Source organism: Anomaloglossus baeobatrachus, chromosome 9 (genome assembly GCF_048569485.1).
Source record: "Anomaloglossus baeobatrachus isolate aAnoBae1 chromosome 9, aAnoBae1.hap1, whole genome shotgun sequence".
NCBI lineage: Eukaryota > Metazoa > Chordata > Amphibia > Anura > Aromobatidae > Anomaloglossus > Anomaloglossus baeobatrachus.
In genome coordinates this window covers 35,753,997-35,775,359 of record NC_134361.1, presented here as the reverse complement: position 1 = coordinate 35,775,359, position 21,363 = coordinate 35,753,997, and the positions used below count along the sequence as shown (strand labels likewise).

Genomic DNA, 21,363 nt, shown 5'->3' with positions numbered 1-21,363 from the left:
GACCTCCGTCCATCGGAGCTCACAGAGGATTCATCATCAGGTCCCAGACCCCGTCCTCCTAAGAGAAGGCGCAGGGTTTCCTCTCCCTCCTCATCCCGCGGCTCTGATTCAAGAGCTGACTCGCAAGATGAGGAGGATGCCCTTACGGGGGGCTCGGAGGCTAACTCCATGTACCCCATCGATCTCGAGGGTGACTCAGATCTTAGTGACTTGATTGCTTCTATTAATTCTGTGCTGGATCTCAATCCGCCAGTATCAGAAGAGCAACCCTCTCTGGCAGAAAAGCACCAGTTTACCTCGCCTAAGAGAGTAAAGAGTGTGTTCTTTAACCACTCCAGTTTTCAGACCGCTGTGACCAAACCCCAGGGCCTGTCCTGACAAACGCTTCCCAAAGCGTGGTTCTGATGACCGTTTCCCCTTTCCATCTGAGGTGGTCAAGGAGTGGTCTCACTCCCCAAAGGTAGACCCCCCGGTGTCTAGGCTCTCAGCCCGGACCGTTGTGTCGGTGGCTGACGGCACCTCACTTAAGGATTCCACTGACCGTCAGATTGACCTTCTGGCCAAATCTGTGTATGAAGCGGCGGGGGCCGCGTTTTCCCCGACTTTTGCAGCAGTGTGGGCTCTCAAAGCCATCTCTGCTTCTCTAGAGGAGATGCATTCCCTCACCAAGGAATCTATGCCTGAGATGGTTGCCTTAACTTCTCAAGCTTCAGCTTTTTCATCTTATGCCATGTCTGCCATGCTAGAGGCTTCTCACCGCACTGCGGTGGCTTCGGCTAATTCCCTCGTTATCCGCAGGATCTTGTGGCTTCGAGAGTGGAAGGCAGATGCTTCTTCAAAGAAGTACCTTGCTGGGCTCCCTTTTGCTGGTTCCCGGCTGTTCGGTGAACAGCTGGATGAAATTATTAAGGAAGCAACTGGCGGGAAGAGTACTTCCATGCCACAAACCAAGACCAGGAAACCCACCCAGGGTAGGAATCAGTCGAGGTTTCGTTCCTTTCGTTCCTCCAACTGGTCGTCCTCTAAGCCCTCCGCCTCGTCCGCTAACTCAGCTAAGGACCAGAAATCCAACTGGCGCCCAAAAGCGCGTCCGCAGAAGACCGCAGGAGGTTCTGCCACTAAGGCAGCCTCCTCGTGACTCTCTGCCCGCTCCAGCAATGTCCTTAGTCGGTGGCAGGCTCTCCCACTTTGGCGACGCTTGGTTAAAACAAGTCTCCGATCAGTGGGTGAGAGATATCATATCTCACGGCTACAGGATAGAATTCTCTTCCAGCCCGCCAAACAGATTTTTTCTCTCAACTCCCCCCTGCTCCAAGGCCGCCGCCTTCTCGCAGGCCGCGGCGTCCTTGCAGGCAAACGGAGTAATTGTACCAGTTCCCGCTCGGGAACGGTTCAGAGGTTTTTACTCAAACCTCTTCCTAGTTCCCAAAAACGACGGTTCCTTCCAGCCCATCCTGGATCTCAAGCTTCTCAACAAGCATGTTCGGGTGCGGCATTTTCGCATGGAGTTTCTGCGATCAGTCATTGCCTCAATGACCCAAGGGGATTTCCTGGTGTCCATCAACATCAGAGATGCCTATCTACATGTGCCAATTGCAGTTTCACACCAGCGTTGGTTACGTTTTGCAATAGGAGAGGATCATTTCCAATTTGTGGCTCTCCCCTTCGGGTTAGCCACGGCCCCTCGGGTATTCACCAAGGTCATGGCAGCAGTGATTGCGGTTCTGCACCTACAGGGGTTGGCAGTGATCCCTTACCTGGACGACCTTCTGGTAAAGGCTTCATCCAGCGTGGACTGTCAGCGGAGTGTCTCGCTCACTCTCGCCACTCTAGCCCAATTCGGGTGGCTTGTCAATCTTCCCAAATCCACTCTGACTCCGACCCAGAGTCTCACGTACCTAGGGATGCAGTTCGAGACTTTGCCGGCTCTTGTGAAGTTGCCCTTAAATCAAACAGCAGTCACTCCAGCTAGCGGTGCGCTCTCTGCTGAGGCCCCGCCGTTATACCCTCAGGCGTCTGCTGATGCAGGTGCTGGGTCAAATGGTGGCATCCATGGAGGCTGTTCCCTTTGCCCAGTTCCATCTGCGTCCCCTGCAGCTGGACATTCTCCGCTGTTGGGACAAGCGGCCTTCCTCCTTACACAGGTTAGTGGCTCTGTCGCCACGGACCAGGAGCTCTCTTCAGTGGTGGCTTCGGCCCCTCTCCCTGTCCCAAGGGCGCTCCTTCCTGGCCCCGTCCTGGGTGATTCTCACCACGGATGCCAGTCTATCCGGCTGGGGAGCGGTATGTCTCCACCACCGAGCGTAGGGCACTTGGACTCCGTCCGAGTCAGCCCTTTCAATCAATGTGCTGGAAACCAGAGCCGTGCTTCTAGCTCTCCTAGCATTTCACCACCTGTTGGCGGGCAGGCACATTCGAGTCCAGTCAGACAACGCGACAGCGGTTGCCTACATCAATCACCAAGGCGGGACACGCAGCCGCCTGGCAATGTTGGAGGTAAAACGCATCCTTCAATGGGCGGAGGACTCCAAGTCCACCATATCCGCAGTCCACATCCCAGGCGTGGAAAACTGGGAGGCAGATTATCTCAGCCGTCAAAGCGTGGACGGTGGCGAGTGGTCCCTGCACCTGGCAGTGTTTCAGTCAATCTGCCGCAAATGGGGCACTCCGGACGTGGACCTAATGGCATCCCGTCACAACAACAAAGTTCCTGTTTACGTGGCTCGCTCCCACGATCCTCAGGCCTTCGCCGCGGACGCTCTGGTTCAACACTGGTCCCAGTTTCGTCTGTCCTACGTGTTTCCCCCTCTAGCTCTCTTGCCCAGAGTCCTGCGCAAGATCAGAATGGAGGGCCGTCGAGTCATCCTCATTGCACCGGACTGGCCCAGGCGAGCTTGGTATCCGGACCTGCTCCGTGGCATCTCCCGGACCGTCCAGATCTACTCTCGCAAGGTCCGTTTTTCCGCCCGAATTCTGAGGCCCTCAAATTGACGGCGTGGCTCTTGAGTCCTGGATTTCGACGGCTTCTGGTATTCCTCCTGAAGTCATCTCCACTATGACTCGGGCCCGTAAGTCTTTCTCCGCTAAGATCTATCACAGGACTTGGAAAATGTTCCTGTCCTGGTGTCGCTCCACCGGCCATCCTCATTGGCCATTCTCTTTGCCGACCCTTCTGTCTTTTCTACAGTCCGGTCTGCAGCTAGGACTGTCCCTCAACTCTCTCAAGGGACAAGTCTCAGCTCTGTCAGTTCTGTTCCAGCGGCGTCTCGCTCGGCTGGCTCAGGTCCGCACCTTCATGCAAGGCGCGTCTCACATCATTCTGCCTTATCGGCGGCCCTTGGATCCCTGGGACCTTAACTTGGTCCTCACGGTATTGCAGAAACCCCCTTTTGAGCCTCTTAGGGAGGTTTCTTTGTATCGTCTTTCTCAGAAAGTGGCCTTTCTGGTTGCCATAACTTCTCTCAGGAGAGTCTCTGATTTGGCTGCGCTCTCTTCGGAGTCACCTTTTTTAGTTTTTCATCAAGACAAGGTGGTTCTCCGTCCGACTCCGGACTTTCTTCCTAAGGTGGTCTCTCCCTTCCACCTTAACCAGGATATTTCCTTGCCTTCCTTCTGTCCGGCCCCTGTTCATCGCTTTGAAAAAGTGCTGCATACTCTAGATCTGGTGCGTGCTCTCCGGATCTATGTGTCTCGCACCGCTGCGCTCAGGCGGTGCACCTCTCTTTTTGTGCTAACCTCAGGTCGGTGCAAGGGCCTCCCTGCTTCTAAGCCGACCTTAGCCCGTTGGATTAGATCGACTATTTCGGACGCCTACCAGAGTACTCAGGTACCTCCCCCGCCGGGGATCAAGGCACACTCTACCAGAGCTGTCGGTGCCTCTTGGGCTTTTAGGCACCAGGCTACAGCTCAACAAGTCTGTCAGGCTGCCACTTGGGCTAGCCTGCATACCTTCTCGAAGCACTACCAAGTGCATGCTCATGCTTCGGCAGATGCGAGCTTGGGCAGACGCATCCTTCAGGCGGCTGTCGCCCACTTGTGAAGTTAGGTTCTGCCTACTTCTTAGTTTTTCTGTTTATTTCCCACCCAGGGACAGCTTTGGAACGTCCCAATGTCTGGGTCTCCCATAGGAATGATAAAGAAAAAGAGAATTTTGTTACTTACCGTAAATTCTTTTTCTTATAGTTCCGTATTGGGAGACCCAGCTCCCTCCCTGTTGCCTGTTGGCAAATTCTTGTTCCGCGTGTTATCACCGGCTGTTGTCGTGGACAGAGTCTCCGGTTGTTCCGGCTCTTGCTCTGTTCTACTTGTGGGTGGCTATTCTCCTTCAGCTTTTGCACTAAACTGGCTGGGTCTGCTCACCAGGGGGTGTATAAGCTCAGAGGGAGGAGCTACACTTTTAAGTGTAGTACTTTGTGTGTCCTCCGGAGGCAGAAGCTAAACACCCATGGTCTGGGTCTCCCAATACAGAACTATAAGAAAAAGAATTTACGGTAAGTAACAAAATTCTCTTTTTTGCTGCAGATTTATGAAAATACGCATCAAAACTACACAGCGTGGGCACTGAGCTTAAAGGGAATCTGTCACCAGGTTTTTGTTCCCCCATCTGAGAGCAGCATAATGTAGAGACATAGACCCTGATTCCAGCCATGAGCTGTTTGTTGTCATTTTGATAAAATCACTGTTTTCTCTGCTGCAGATCTATCAGTTATACAGAGCTCATGAATATGCTGGACTACCTGCAGCACTCCATGTTGTCCTGTAATGATAATCTCCTGCTGACTAAACATTGATTTTATCAAAACTACACTAAGCAGCCCAGTAAGTGACACATCACTGGAATCAGGATCTGTGCACCTATATTATGGTGCTCTCGGATTAGGTGGCAAGATTCCCTTTAATGAGCTGGGATCTACCCTCAAAATGCTGTGACACCCCGAGAAGGGGGAAGCACCCCAAAATGGTCTGTAGATGGATAATATTCCCAGTCTTGTTGCCTGGGTAGTCATTTCCACCAGGTGGCACTCTCCTTTTTTGTTCTGGCAGAGAGGTAATTTGCATAATTACTACCCCTCCATAGGGAGTTGGTCTCCATATTGTCACTGGCCGTCTATAGTGAGAAATATTCGGGATGTTATGGGTGCGCTCTTTTCTTCAGCGCTCTATTGGGAGACCCAGACGATTGGGGTATAGCTACTGCCCTCTGGAGGCCACACAAAGCACTACATCAAAAGTGCAAGGCCCCTCCTCCTCTGGCTATACCCCCCCCGTGGTATCACGGGTTCTCCAGTTTTAGCTTTGTGTGCGAAGGAGGTCAGACATTCCATGCATAGCTCCACAGATTTTAGTCAGCAGTAGCTGCTGACTATTTCGGATGGAAGAAAAGAGGACACATATAGTGTCCCCAGCATGCTCCCTTCTCACCCCTGGATGGTGTTGTAAGGTTGAGGTACCTATTGCTGGTACAGGGCTGGAGCCTGACATGCTGTTTTCCTTCCACATCCCCTGGTAGGGCTCTGTGGAAGTGGGATCCTGCCGGCCTCTCAGCTCTGACGCCGGGCTCCATCCACAGACCCATTAGAACCTGATGGAGACGGAGCAGGAGTACGATCAGGGACAGGCCCTGCATCATACAGGTACTCTGTGTCCCCGGCAGGCACAGACACACTCCGGGCTGGCTGGGTGTTGTAGTGCGCCGGGGACCGCAACGTTGGAGTTAGTGTCCCTACAGATTACTGGGGGATTTTTTTTTGTGTATGGGAACGCAGCGCCGACCCCCTCTGGACCGGGCGGCGCTGCTGTGACTTGTGGTGCGCCGGGGATCCGCCGTCCGCGCTTTTACGGCGGCGGCGGTTATAAATTGAGTCCCCGGCTTTTTGGGCCTAGGACGCCGGCAGCTCCGATTCGTTCCCGCCCCCACCCTGTCATTCAGGGTAGGGGAGAGACGCTGTTCGCTAGCAGCGACGAGGGCTGGAGCCTGATTTACATGCTCCAGCCCTCACACTAGGCACAGAGGGAAGCAGGCTTCCCGCTCTTAGCCAGGAACGCCCAGGGCCCGCCCCCCTTCTCTCTCAGGACGCCGGCAGCCATTACATGCAGTCTGGCTGGAGGAAGGACGCAAGGCTCTGGGAGACCTGGACTAGGGGCTATCTGGCGACCACACACCCGCTTTTTAAGCGGGCGGTAAGCGATTTTTCTGTGCTGGTCCCTCTAGTGCCTCACGGTGTATCGGTGTACTGTGTACAGATATATAGATATTGTATTTCTTGCACTGTGAGGTCGCTTCTGGCTGCATCTCCCAGATCCCTCTGTGGAAGCAGCAACATGCCATCCTCAAAACGCAAGGCTGCCAAGGCCAGGGCTGTGTGTACTGCGTGTGCTGCATGTGGGGCTAATCTACCAGCAGGCTCCCATTGTGTGCAATGCTCCGACCCGGTGCTGCTTCGCCAGCCGGAGTCAGGAGAGGTAGTGACCCAGGCTGAGACGCTTGTAAGTTCTGCCCCGGTGACAGGGACAGACTTTGCAGTTTTTTGCTGATAATATGTCTATGTCTATGGCAAAAATCCTTGAAACCTTGCAATCTATGCATGGGGCTCAGTCTTTGGGCACGGCGAGGCCTCTGTCCTCAGGTCCCCCTCACTTGGAATTAATCCAGCCCACAGGGGGGTCCCCGGCTTCACAGGCCGAGGATTATGACTCAGATGATAGCCCCAGCCACCCTAAGCGAGCTCGCTGGGAAAGACCCTCGACGTCATCACACTGCTCAGGGTCTCAGCGCAATCAGTCTCCCTGTGATGTGTCTGATGAGAGTGATCAGGAATCCATTCCTGGAACCCCTCTCAACCTGGATACCCCTGATGGGGATGCCATGGTAAACGACCTTATCTCAGCCATCAATAGGCTGTTGGATATTTCTCCCCCAGCTCCTTCAGCAGAAGAGGCGGCTGCGGAGCAGGAGAAGTTTCGTTTCCTTTATCCCAAGCGTAAATTGAGTGCTTTGTTGGATCACGCTGACTTCAGAGAATCAATCCAGAAGCACGATGCTCACCCAGAAAGGCGTTTCTCTAAACGATCTAAAGATACGCGTTTCCCTTTCCCCCCTGAGGTGGTCAAGCGCTGGACACAGTGTCCAAAGGTAGACCCCCCGATTTCCAAACTTGCAGCTAGATCCATAGTTGCAGTGGAGGATGGCGCTTCACTTAAGGATGCCAATGACAGACAGATGGACCTTTGGTTAAAATCTGTCTATGAAGCTATCGGCGCGTCGTTTGCTCCGGCATTCGCAGCCGTATGGGCACTCCAGGCTATTTCAGCTGGCTTAGCAAAAGTGGATGCTATCATACATCCAGCAGTGCCGCAAGTGGCGCACCTTACCACGCAGATGTCGGCGTTTGTGTCTTACGCTATCAATGCGGTCCTAGAATCTACCAGCCGCACCTCAATGGCGTCCGCCAATTCGGTAGTTTTGCGCAGAGCCTTGTGGTTAAAGGACTGGAAAGCAGATGCTGGTTCCAAAAAATGTTTAACCAGTTTGCCTTTATCTAGAGATAGACTGTTTGGCGAGCCATTGGCTGATATCATTAAGCAGTCCAAGGGTAAAGACTCCTCTTTACCACAACCCAGAACAACCAAACCTCAGCAGAAAAAGTGGCAGCAGGGGTTTCAGTCCTTTCGAGGTTCGGGCAAGACACCATTTACCTCGTCCAAAGGGACTCAGAGGACGCAAAGAAACTCAGATTCGTGGCGGGCTCACACGCGCCCCAAGAAAGCAAATGGAGGTACCGCTTCCAAAGCGGCTACCTCATGACTTCCAGCCCCCTCCCTCCGCATCGCCGGTCGGGGGCAGGCTCTCCCGCTTTTTCGGCATTTGGATGTCACAGGTCAAAGACCGGTGGGTGACGGACATTTTGTCTCGCGGGTACAGAATCGAGTTCAATTCTCGTCCTCCAGCTCGGTTCTTCAGAACCTCCCCACATCCAGACCGAGCAGATGCTATGCTGCAGGCGGTGGACTCCCTAAGAGCGGAAGGAGTGGTGATCCCAGTCCCTCCTCAGGAACAAGGGCAAGGGTTTTACTCCAATCTCTTTGTGGTTCCAAAAAAGGACGGCTCGTTCCGTCCTGTTCTGGACCTAAAACGGCTCAACAAACATGTGCACGCCAGGAAGTTCCGGATGGAAACCCTGCGTTCTGTCATTGCCTCAATGTCCAGAGGAGACTTCCTTGCCTCAATAGACATCAAAGATGCTTATCTCCACGTGCCAATTGCTACAGAACATCAACGTTTTCTACGTTTTGTGATAGGAGACGACCATTTTCAGTTCGTAGCTCTGCCATTTGGTCTGGCGACAGCCCCACGGGTCTTCACCAAGGTCATGGCGGCGGTGGTAGCAGTCTTGCACTCTCAGGGACACTCGGTGATCCCTTACCTAGACGATTTATTGGTCAAAGCTCCCTCTCAAGAGGCATGTCAGCACAGCCTGAATGCTACGCTGGAGACCCTACAGTCTTTCGGATGGATCATCAACTTTCCAAAGTCGATCCTATCACCGACTCAATCACTAACGTATCTTGGCATGGAGTTTCATACTCTAGCAGCGATAGTGAAGCTTCCGCTGAACAAGCAGCGGTCACTACAGACAGGGGTGCAATCTCTTCTGCAGGGCCAGTTGCATCCCTTGCGGCGCCTCATGCATTTCCTAGGGAAGATGGTGGCAGCCATGGAAGCAGTTCCCTTTGCGCAGTTTCATCTGCGCCCACTTCAATGGGACATTCTCCGCCAATGGGACGGGAAGTCAACGTCCCTGGACAGGAAAGTCTCGCTTTCCCAGACGGCCAAGGACTCCCTACAATGGTGGCTCCTTCCCACCTCATTGTCTCAGGGAAGATCCTTCCTGCCCCCATCCTGGGCAGTAGTCACGACAGATGCGAGTCTGTCAGGGTGGGGAGCAGTATTTCTCCACCACAGGGCTCAGGGGACGTGGACTCCGCAGGAGTCCACCCTTCAGATCAATGTTCTGGAGATCAGAGCAGTGTATCTTGCTCTACTGGCCTTCCAACAGTGGCTGGAAGGAAAGCAGATCCGAATCCAATCGGACAACTCCACAGCGGTGGCATACATCAACCACCAAGGAGGGACGCGCAGTCGGCAAGCCTTCCAAGAAGTCCGGCGCATTCTAATGTGGGTGGAGGACAGAGCATCCACCATATCCGCGGTTCACATCCCAGGCGTAGAAAACTGGGAAGCAGACTTCCTCAGTCGCCAGGGCATGGACGCAGGGGAATGGTCCCTTCACCCGGACGTGTTTCAGGAAATCTGTCGCCGCTGGGGAGTGCCGGACGTCGACCTAATGGCATCCCGGCACAACAACAAGGTCCCGGCATTCATGGCGAGGTCGCGCGATCAAAGAGCTCTGGCGGCAGACGCCTTGGTTCAAGATTGGTCGCAGTTTCAGCTCCCATACGTGTTTCCGCCTCTGGCGCTCTTGCCCAGAGTGCTACGCAAGATCAGATCCGAGTGCAGCCGCATCATACTCGTCGCTCCAGACTGGCCGAGGAGGTCGTGGTATCCGGATCTGTGGCATCTCACGATCGGTCGACCGTGGTCACTGCCAGACCGACCAGACTTACTGTCCCAAGGGCCGTTTTTCCATCAGAATTCTGCGGCCCTGAACCTGACTGTGTGGCCATTGAGTCCTGGATCCTAGCATCTGCAGGATTATCTCAAGGAGTCGTTGCCACAATGAGACAAGCTAGAAAGTCGAATTCGGCTAAGATCTACCACAGAACGTGGAAGATTTTCTTATCCTGGTGCTCTGCTCAGGGAGTGTCTCCCTGGCCATTTGCATTGCCCAAGTTTCTTTCCTTCCTGCAATCGGGGTTAGAAAAGGGCTTGTCGCTCAGCTCCCTTAAAGGGCAAGTTTCGGCACTATCCGTGTTTTTTCAGAAGCGTCTAGCACGTCTTTCTAAGGTGCGCACGTTCCTGCAGGGGGTCTGTCATATTGTGCCCCCGTACAAGCGGCCGTTAGATCCATGGGATCTGAACAGGGTACTAGTTGCTCTCCAGAAGCCGCCTTTCGAGCCTCTGAAGGAAGTTTCCTTTTCTCGGCTGTCACAGAAAGTGGCGTTTCTTGTTGCGATCACATCGCTTCGGCGAGTGTCTGAGCTGGCAGCTCTGTCATCCAAGGCTCCCTTCCTGGTGTTCCACCAGGACAAGGTAGTGCTGCGCCCTATTCCGGAGTTTCTCCCTAAGGTCGTATCCTCTTTTCATCTTAATCAGGATATATCCTTGCCTTCTTTTTGTCCTCATCCGGTTCACCGGTATGAAAAGGACTTACGTTTGCTAGATCTGGTGAGAGCACTCAGAATCTACATTTCCCGCACGGCGCCCATGCGCCGTGCCGATGCACTTTTTGTCCTTGTCGTTGGTCCGCGCAAGGGGTTGCAGGCTTCTAAAGCCACCCTGGCTCGATGGATCAAAGAACCAATTCTAGAGGCCTACCGTTCTGCGGGGCTTCCGGTTCCGTCAGGGCTAAAAGCCCACTCAACCAGAGCCGTGGGTGCGTCCTGGGCATTTCGTCACCAGGCTTCGGCTCAACAGGTGTGCCAGGCAGCTACCTGGTCCAGTCTGCACACTTTCACCAAGCATTATCAGGTGCATACCTATGCTTCGGCGGATGCCAGCTTAGGTAGAAGAGTCCTGCAGGCGGCAGTGACACCCCCGTAGGGGAGGGCTGTTTTGCAGCTCTAACATGAGGTATTTCTTTACCCACCCAGGGACAGCTTTTGGACGTCCCAATCGTCTGGGTCTCCCAATAGAGCGCTGAAGAAGAAGGGAATTTTGTTACTTACCGTAAATTCCTTTTCTTCTAGCTCTTATTGGGAGACCCAGCACCCGCCCTGTTGTCCTTCGGGATGTTTTTTTGTTGTTTGCGGGTACACATGTTGTTCATGTTGAACGGTTTTTCAGTTCTCCGATGTTATTCGGAGTTAATTTGTTTAAACCAGTTATTGGCTTCCTCCTTCTTGCTTTGGCACTAAAACTGGAGAACCCGTGATACCACGGGGGGGGTATAGCCAGAGGAGGAGGGGCCTTGCACTTTTGATGTAGTGCTTTGTGTGGCCTCCAGAGGGCAGTAGCTATACCCCAATCGTCTGGGTCTCCCAATAAGAGCTAGAAGAAAAGGAATTTACGGTAAGTAACAAAATTCCCTTCTTTTTAACCTACTTGACTAAGGACTTTTATTTTCTCCCCAGGATGGGACACATGTTGACGCATCTGAAGGTAAAACCCTTCGTGTGCACAGAGCCCGGGTGCAGCAAGAGCTACTGTGATTTCAGGTCATTGCGGAGACACAGCGAGCTTCACCACGGACTGTGGACGAACCAGCCGGAAGCACCGGCCGCAAACCCTGCATTAGCACCAAGCACAGTCCTGGAGCCGGTCCCCGGCCCTCCTGTCCTGCCCAATGACGAACTCATCAGATGCCTGGTGACTGAGATTCTACAGCAGAACGTCACATCCAATATGGCCGTGTTGCAAGATACCAATGCCAACCATGGCCCCCAGACGATGACTTTAGACAATAAGTGGAGCGAAGACTTTACCACCAGAAATACTTACACCATGATCAATTCTACTAGCAAATTGTCCATGGATCCAGACTATGCCAGGTACTGCGATCCGTCACCGGATCCCCCGCTATATCCTGCAAGGATCTGGTCTATACTGGATCAGCCGGATATTCATTCAACTGGGACCTTTGGTGAAGCCACAGTAAATGGAGAATTTAAAGACCCCTTTGCAAAGCATCCGTATCACCTCGATCATAGGTACGCATCTCCTGCAGCAAATAATGGACACGAGGCCTCGCAAGCACAGTATTCCTTACCCCAAGAAGCAGATTTCACAGGATTCACAATTCAGCTCTGTCCAAATCCAGAATTCCAGATCCAAAACCCAACAAACTTTTATCCGGCCATGACCAATTTCCAGTCTGTGATATCTCACACCGCGACACTAAGTCTTCCCAGTATGTCCGTGCCCCAGTGTTATCCAGAAACAACTGGCATAAGAGGCTGGGGGGAGCCGCAAAGAGACCCTCAGGGTGTGCCGACGGTATCCAGAATCATCGGGGCTGCAGAAGATGTAGGAAGTGGAAGCCAAAACGGTGCGACACTAGCCCAACCCGGACAGGAGAGCAGCAAGAGTGGAATACAGTCCAAGGCCAGAAGATCCCAGAGCCAGACAGCGAGGAAGAAGGAGGCGCCGTGCCCCAAACCTAGCACCATCCCTGCAAGTCAGGTGGCTCTGGAGTCCTTTACGGCCTTAAATAAATCCCAGGGGAATGAAAAAATAAACAGATTTTCTATCTGCAAACAAAAAGTAAGTGCAACCTCTGCAGAGAATGTGATGAGTACAGATCAGGAGGCGAAAAATGGTTCTACACCGCTATTTCAGGATCTCCGCTTGCTGTCCCTGAAGTGAGGAATCACATTACGTTCAAGGGTTGGATGGCTTATTAGGCTATGTGCCCACGGGACCTTGTACCTGTGGATGTATCCTCAGATATGTCCACAGGTTTCCCGCAGCTCCTCCCCGGAATCTGCAGCTATCCATAGCTGCGGGATTCCAGCGAAATATCTGCGGAAAACCTGCGGACAATCATGCGACTTACCTGCGGACGTCCCGGCCTCTGTCTCCATAGTGGAGAGCCGGGATTTCTGCTGGTATTTCTGCAGGAATAATTGACATGCAGTTATGTGCGGCTGCGGGGCATGTGCAGCATATTCCGCAGCCGCACATACCGCAGCATGGACACAGCACTCCCCATGTCCCATAGGATAACATAGGGAGTGTCTGTACATGCTAAAACCTGCGGATTTATCTGGAAAATCCAGATAAATCCGCAGGTTTTCCGCGGCAGAATCCGCAGCTACAAGGTCCAGTGGGCACATAGCCTTACAGCTCATCAGAGCCCCTCCTTGTAATGGGCTGTTCACTGACAGCAAACCGAGATCTTGGTGTGAAATAAAGGCTTGTGCGCACGTTGCGTACTTACATGCATTTACGCTACGTGTAGTACTGCAGCGTAAATGCATGCGTCCTGCGTCCCCTGATGAGACGTGCGCACGATGCTTTTATGAACGCAGCGATTTGGGTGCTGAAATTTTGACCCTAATTCGTGCGTTCATGAAAGCAGCATGTCAATTAATTTGTGCGTTCTGGATGCAGCCCCTGCTTTGTCTATGGTGGGGGCAGCAGCCAGAGCGCATGGAATCGGCTTTTTTTCTTCTGAAAAACTGCATCCATTACACAGTGTTTCTGCAGCAATTTGATGCGCACATGTGTCAGTAAAGGTGCAGTTACACGTGCCGTGAAATCTGGTTACACGAAGCAGTGTAGGGTAATACAGTCCTTTCTTCGGCGCTCTATTGGGAGACCCAGACGATTGGGTGTATAGCACTGCCTCCGGAGGCCACACAAAGCAATTACACTAAAAAGTGTAAGGCCCCTCCCCTTCTGGCTATACACCCCCAGTGGGATCACTGGCTCACCAGTTTTCTGCTTTGTGCGAAGGAGGTCAGACATCCACGCATAGCTCCACTGTTTGTAGTCAGCAGTAGCTGCTGGCTCTATCGGATGGAAGAAAAGAGGGCCCATATAGGGCCCCCAGCATGCTCCCTTCTCACCCGCGGTGGTGCTTGTAAGGTTGAGGTACCTATTGCTGGTACAGAGGCTGGAGCCCACATGCTGTTTTCCTTCCACATCCCCTGGAGGGCTCTGTGGAAGTGGGATCTTGCCGGCCCCCAAGCCCTGGGGCCGGGCTCCATCCACAGACCCATAGAACCTGCTGGATTGGGAGCGGGAGTGCCGTTCAGGGACAAGGCCCTGCAACTTTCAGGTACTCTGTGTCCCCGGCAGGCACGGACACTCTCAGGGCTTGCTGAGCGTTATAGTGCGCCGGGGACAGTAGCGCTGTACGCTGGGGGTTAGGTCACTGCAGCTTCGCTGAGTGACGTTATATGTTGGGAACTACTGCGCCGACCGCTCCTGGAGCGGCGGCGCAGCTGCGACTTGTGGTGCGCCGGGGGCTTTGCGCCGACCGCGCTTTTACGGCGGCGGCGCTTCTAACTTTAGCCCCCGGCTTCTGCGGCCTAGCGCCGCTTCGTTCCCGCCCCCACCCTGTCAATCAGGGTAGGGGAGAGACGCTGCTCAATGGCAGCGCCGAGGGCTGGAGCTTTATTTACATGCTCCAGCCCTCTCACTAGGCACAGGGGGAAGCAGACTTCCCGCTCTTCGTCGGTGTACGCCCAGGGCCCGCCCCCCCTCTCCACAAGGACGCCGGCAGCCATTACACATGCGATCTGGCTGGGGAAAGGCAGCAGGCTCTGGGAGACCCAGACTAGAGGGATTTCTGGCGACCACACACCGCTCCTAAGCGGGCGGTAAGCTGCACAGTAGTGCAGGCCCCACTAGTGCCTCGGTGATATATTAGTGTACTTCTTTATTGGTACCATATATATATATATATATTTATATAGTGCACTGTAAGGTCGCTTCTTAGCTGGACACCCTGTACTGCTCTGAGGAGGCAGCAACATGTCATCCGCAAAACGCAAGGCTGCCAAGGCACGGGCTGTGTGCACTGTTTGTACTGCATGTGGGGCTGATCTACCGGCAGGCTCCAATGATTCACATTGTGTGCAATGTTCAGTCCCAGTGGCACTTCGTCAGCCAGAGCCTATTGTGGTGGTAGCCCAGGCAGAGACGCCTGTGAACCCTGCCCCGGTGACGGGGACAGACTTTGCAGTGTTTGCTGATAAAATGTCTGAGGCTATGACAAAAATCCTGGAGACCTTGCAGGCCAGGCCAGTTGCTCAGGCCATGGACACTGCTGTGGCTATGCTCTCTGGTCCCCCTCAGTTGGAACTAATCCGTACTTCAAGGGGGTCTCAAGCATCACAGGCTGAAGTCTCTGACTCAGATGACAGTCCCAGGCAGCCTAAGCGAGCTCGCTGGGAAAGACCCTCGACGTCATCACACTGCTCAGGGTCTCAGCGAGAAGAGTCTCTCTGTGATGAGACTGAGGACGGTGATCAGGATTCTAATCCTGAGGCCCCTCTCAATCTGGATGCCCCTGATGGTGACGCCATGGTTAATGACCTTATATCGGCGATTAATAGACTGTTGGATATTTCTCCCCCAGCTCCTTCAGCAGAGGAGGCAGCTGCACAGCAGGAGAAGTTCCATTTCCTGTATCCCAAGCGTAAATTAAGTGCTTTTTTGGACCACTCTGACTTCAGAGAATCAATCCAGAAGCACGACGCTCATCCAGACAAGCGTTTCTCTAAACGTTCTAAGGATACCCGTTATCCTTTTCCCCCTGAAGTGGCCAAACGCTGGACCCAGTGCCCAAAGGTGGATCCCCCAATTTCCAAGCTTGCGGCTAGATCCATAGTCGCAGTAGAGGATGGCGCTTCACTTAAAGATGCCAACGACAGACAGATGGACCTTTGGTTGAAATCTGTCTATGAAGCTATCGGCGCGTCGTTTGCTCCAGCATTCGCGGCCGTGTGGGCACTACAAGCTATTTCAGCTGGTTTAGCACAGGTGGATGCTATCATGCATCCAGCAGTGCCACAGGTGGCGTCCCTAACTTCGCAAATGTCTGCGTTTGCGACCTATGCTATCAATGCTGTCCTAGAATCTACGAGCCGTACCTCTATGGCGGCCGCCAATTCTGTGGTTTTGCGCAGAGCCTTATGGTTAAAGGACTGGAAAGCAGATGCTGGTTCCAAAAAATGCTTAACCAGCTTGCCATTATCTAGAGACAGACTGTTTGGTGAGCCATTGGCTGAAATCATAAAACAGTCCAAGGGTAAGGACTCTTCCTTGCCACAGCCCAGAGCAAGTAAACCTCAACAGAAAAAGTGGCAGTCGAGGTTTCGGTCCTTTCGAGGCTCGGGCAAGCCCCAATTCTCCTCGTCCAAAGGGACTCAGAAAGGACAAGGGAGCTCAGATTCCTGGCGGGCTCACTCACGCCCCAGGAAAGCAAATGGAGGAACCGCTTCCAAGGCGGCTACCTCATGACTTTCGGCCTCCTCCCTCCGCATCCTCGGTCGGTGGCAGGCTCTCCCGCTTTTGCGACATTTGGCTGTCACAGGTCAAAGACCGGTGGGTAACAGACATTTTGTCTCGCGGGTACAGAATCGAGTTCAGTTCTCGGCCTCCACTTCGGTTCTTCAGAACCTCCCCACACCCCAACCGAGCAGATGCCCTGCTGCAGGCGGTGGACTCTCTAAGAGCAGAAGGAGTCGTGATCCCGGTCCCCCCTCTGGAACGGGGGCGAGGATTTTACTCCAATCTCTTTGTGGTTCCAAAAAAGGACGGCTCCTTCCGTCCTGTTCTGGACCTAAAACTGCTCAACAAGCATGTGAACGCCAGGCGGTTCCGGATGGAATCCCTCCGCTCAGTCATTGCCTCAATGTCCCAAGGAGATTTCCTAGCATCAATAGACATCAAAGATGCTTATCTACACGTGCCGATTGCTACGGAGCACCAACGCTTTCTGCGCTTCGTGATAGGAGACGAACATCTTCAGTTCGTGGCTCTGCCATTTGGTCTGGCGACAGCCCCCCGGGTGTTCACCAAGATCATGGCAGCAGTGGTAGCAGTCTTGCACTCTCACGGACACTCTGTGATCCCTTACTTGGACGATCTATTGGTCAAGGCACCCTCTCAGGAGGCATGCCAACTCAGCCTGAATTTTGCACTGGAGACTCTCCAGGCGTTCGGGTGGATCATCAACTTCCCAAAGTCAAATCTGTCACCGACCCAATCACTAACGTATCTTGGCATGGAGTTTCATACTCTCTCAGCGATAGTGAAGCTTCCGCTGAGCAAGCAGCGGTCACTACAGACAGGGGTGCAGGCTCTCCTTCAAAGTCAGTCGCACTCCTTAAGACGCCTCATGCACTTCCTCGGGAAGATGGTGGCGGCAATAGAGGCGGTTCCGTTTGCGCAGTTTCATCTGCGTCCACTTCAATGGGACATTCTCCGCCAATGGGACGGGAAGTCGACATCCCTGGACAGGAAAGTCTCTCTTTCCCAGACGGCCAAGGACTCTCTGCAGTGGTGGCTCCTTTCCACCTCATTATCACAGTGAAGATCCTTCCTACCACCGTCCTGGGCGGTGGTCACGACAGACGCGAGTCTGTCAGGGTGGGGAGCAGTGTTTCTCCACCACAGGGCTCAGGGTACGTGGACTCAGCAGGAGTCCAGCCTTCAGATCAATGTTCTGGAAATCAGAGCAGTGTTTCTTGCCCTACTAGCCTTCCAGCAGTGGCTGGAAGGGAAGCAGATCCGAATTCAATCGGACAACTCCACAGCGGTGGCATACATCAATCACCAAGGAGGGACTCGCAGTCGGCAAGCCTTCCAGGAAGTCCGGCGCATTATGATGTGGGTGGAAGCCACGGCCTCCACCATATCCGCAGTTCACATCCCCGGCGTAGAAAACTGGGAAGCAGACTTCCTCAGTCGCCAGGGCATGGACGCAGGGGAATGGTCCCTTCACCCGGACGTGTTTCAGGAAATCTGTCGCCGATGGGGAAGGCCGGACGTCGACCTAATGGCGTCCCGGCACAACAACAAGGTCCCAACCTTCATGGCACGGTCTCGCGATCAAAGAGCTCTAGCAGCAGACGCCCTAGTGCAAGATTGGTCGCAGTTCCGGCTCCCTTATGTGTTTCCACCTCTGGCACTCTTGCCCAGAGTGCTACGCAAGATCAGATCCGACTGCAGCCGCGTCATACTCGTCGCTCCAGACTGGCCGAGGAGGGCGTGGTATCCGGATCTGTGGCATCTCACGGTCGGCCAACCGTGGGCACTACCAGACCGACCAGACTTACTGTCCCAAGGGCCGTTTTTCCATCGGAATTCTGCGGCCCTCAACCTGACTGCGTGGCCATTGAGTCCTGGATCCTAGCGTCTTCAGGCTTATCCCAAGGGGTCGTTGCCACCATGAGACAGGCTAGGAAGCCCACGTCTGCTAAGATTTACCACAGAACGTGGACGATATTCTTATCCTGGTGCTCTGCTCAGAGAGTGTCTCCCTGGCCATTTGCATTACCTACCCTTCTTTCTTTCCTCCAATCTGGGTTAGAAAAAGGTTTGTCGCTCGGCTCCCTTAAAGGGCAAGTCTCGGCGCTATCCGTCTTTTTTCAGAAGCGTCTAGCACGACTTTCTAAGGTGCGCACGTTCCTACAGGGGGTTTGCCATATAGTTCCCCCGTACAAGCGACCGTTAGATCCATGGGATCTGAACAGGGTACTAGTTGCCCTCCAGAAGCCGCCCTTCGAGCCTCTGAAGGAGGTTTCACTTTCTAGACTATCACAGAAAGTGGCTTTTCTGGTAGCGATCACATCTCTTCGGAGAGTGTCTGAGCTAGCAGCGCTGTCTTCCAAGGCTCCCTTCCTGGTCTTCCACCAGGACAAGGTAGTGCTGCGCCCCATTCAGGAGTTTCTCCCGAAGGTGGTATCCTCTTTTCATCTTAACCAGGATATCTTTTTGCCTTCGTTTTGTCCTCTTGCAGTTCATCGGTATGAGAAGGATTTACATTTGTTAGATCTGGTGAGAGCACTCAGAATCTACATTTCCCGCACAGCGCCCCTGCGCCGTTCGGATGCACTCTTTGTCCTTGTCGCTGGTAAGCGCAAAGGGTCGCAGGCTTCTAAGGCCACCCTGGCTCGATGGATCAAAGAACCAATTCTTGAAGCCTACCGTTCTGCTGGGCTTCCGGTTCCATCAGGGCTGAAGGCCCATTCTACCAGAGCCGTGGGTGCGTCCTGGGCATTGCGACACCAGGCTACGGCTCAACAGGTGTGCCAGGCAGCTACCTGGTCGAGTCTGCACACTTTCACCAAACATTATCAGGTGCATACCTATGCTTCGGCGGACGCCAGCCTAGGTAGAAGAGTCCTGCAGGCGGCAGTTGCCTCCCCGTAGGGGAGGGCTGTCTTGCAGCTCTAACATGAGGTATTTCTTTACCCACCCAGGGACAGCTTTTGGACGTCCCAATCGTCTGGGTCTCCCAATAGAGCGCCGAAGAAGAAGGGAATTTTGTTACTTACCGTAAATTCCTTTTCTTCTAGCTCTTATTGGGAGACCCAGCACCCGCCCTGTTGTCCTTCGGGATTTTTGGTTTGTTTGCGGGTACACATGTTGTTCATGTTGAACGGTTTTCAGTTCTCCGATGTTACTTCGGAGTGAATTTGTTTAAACCAGTTATTGGCTTTCCTCCTTCTTGCTTTTGCACTAAAACTGGTGAGCCAGTGATCCCACTGGGGGTGTATAGCCAGAAGGGGAGGGGCCTTACACTTTTTAGTGTAATTGCTTTGTGTGGCCTCCGGAGGCAGTGCTATACACCCAATCGTCTGGGTCTCCCAATAAGAGCTAGAAGAAAAGGAATTTACGGTAAGTAACAAAATTCCCTTCGTCTGCACCACTGCTTCGCTGCCACTAGATGTCACTCTTGCTTGCACGGATGTCACCAATGGCTATAGAGGAGCTTCTGCGGTCACTTTCCTATTTCCATGATCTGTGTGACCTCACGTGGGGAGGAAAAGTGCACACGGCTTAGGCCAGATACATCCTGCATCTTTGCCGTCAGGAGGGTGTATGCCCAAGTCTGGATGATGCCTGGACATCTTCTCCCCTCTCACCTCTGCACCCTGGTGATGTGTTTGCACATGGTGCCTTTGGATCACTGTGGCCCTCAGGTCTGCTATGTAATTCATCCCATCACCGACAGGCTTAATATAATAAAAAGAGATAATAAAATCTACACATTAGGAAAATTACCATAGCAGCAGCATGTTTATACACCTTAAATTCTAAGGATTTTGGCACCTTTGGGGGAATTTATATTATATATATTTCCAAAAAATCAGAAGGCAGCACTCAACTTCTCTTTCAAATAAAATCTTCTTTAATGGCCCATATCACAGGACGTTTCGGTCAAAGGCTGATCTTTTTCCAACAGTACAATATTATATATATATATATATATATATATATATATATATATATATATATATATATATATATAGCGCTGTGCCCAAGGGAGCTCGCACCTGCGGATATATCCGCAGGTACGGCCGCAGGTTTCCCGCAGATGCTCGCTGGACTCCGCAGCTACTTAATAGCTGCGGTAGTACAGCGAAATAGCTGCAGTAAACCTGCGGACATTCCTGTGGATTACCTGCGGAAGTCCCAGCCTCTATCTCCATAGTGAAGGGCCAGGGTTTCCGCAGGTAATTCCGCAGAAATCATTGTCATGCAATTACGTACGGCTGCGGGACATCCGCAGCATTTTCCGCAGCTGCACGAATCCACAGCATGGACACAGCACTCCCCATGTCCCATAGGATAACATGGGGAGTGTCTGTGCATGCTGAAACCTGCGGATTTATCTGGAAAATCCTGAAAATCCGCAGATAAATCCGCAGGTTTAATCTCCCATGGGCACATGGTATATATATTATGCTTTCCTTAACCAAGAATCTGCAAAAACATTAGTGCATGCCCTCATCATCTTCCGCCTCAACTACTGCAACCTCCTGCTCTCTGGCCTCCCTTCCAACACTCTTGCACCCCTCCAATCTATTCTAAACTCTGCGGCCCGCTTAATCCACCTCTCCCCTCGCTATTCCCCAGCCTCGCCACTCTGCCAATCCCTTCACTGGCTTCCAATCGCCCAACGACTCCAGTTCAAAACAACCATGACATACAAAGCCATGCACAACCTGTCTCCTCCCTACACCTGTGAGCTAGTCTCCCGGTACCTACCTGCACACAACCTCAGATCCTCACACGATCTCCTTCTCTACTCTCCTCTAATCTTCTCTTCCCACAATCGCGTACAAGATTTCTCCCGTGCCTCCCCATACTCTGGAACGCTCTACCCCAGCAAATCAGCCGCTCACCTACCGTGGAAAGCTTCAAGAGGAACCTCAAGACCCACCTCTTCCAACAAGCCTACACCCTACAATAGCCCTCAGTCCAGTACACCACTGCGCATCCAGCTCTGTCCTCACCTATTGTACCATCACCCATTCCCTGTAGACTGTGAGCCCTCGCGGGCAGGGTCCTCTCTCCACCTATACCAGTCTCTCTTGTACTGTTAATGATTGTTGTACGTATACCCTCTTTCACTTGTAAAGCGCCATGGAATAAATGGCGCTATAATAATAAATAATAATAAATATATATATATATATATATATATATATTGTGAGACTGTGACCGGGGTTATCTATGACGGCCGGTATGTCTCGCCCCGGTTGTGCTCACTCCATGATAGAAAG

General features: G+C 52.9%; 1 protein-coding gene across 1 annotated transcript in view; it reads left to right on the top strand.

Moving 5' to 3' along the window:
* ZNF541 (zinc finger protein 541) overlaps positions 1-21,363 on the top strand; it is a 158,458-nt gene that overhangs the window by 29,966 nt on the left and 107,129 nt on the right. The window contains exon 4 of the mRNA XM_075324844.1: positions 11,251-12,379. Within this exon, the coding sequence (XP_075180959.1) occupies positions 11,251-12,379 (1,129 nt within the window). The remainder of the gene's footprint in view (positions 1-11,250; positions 12,380-21,363) is intronic.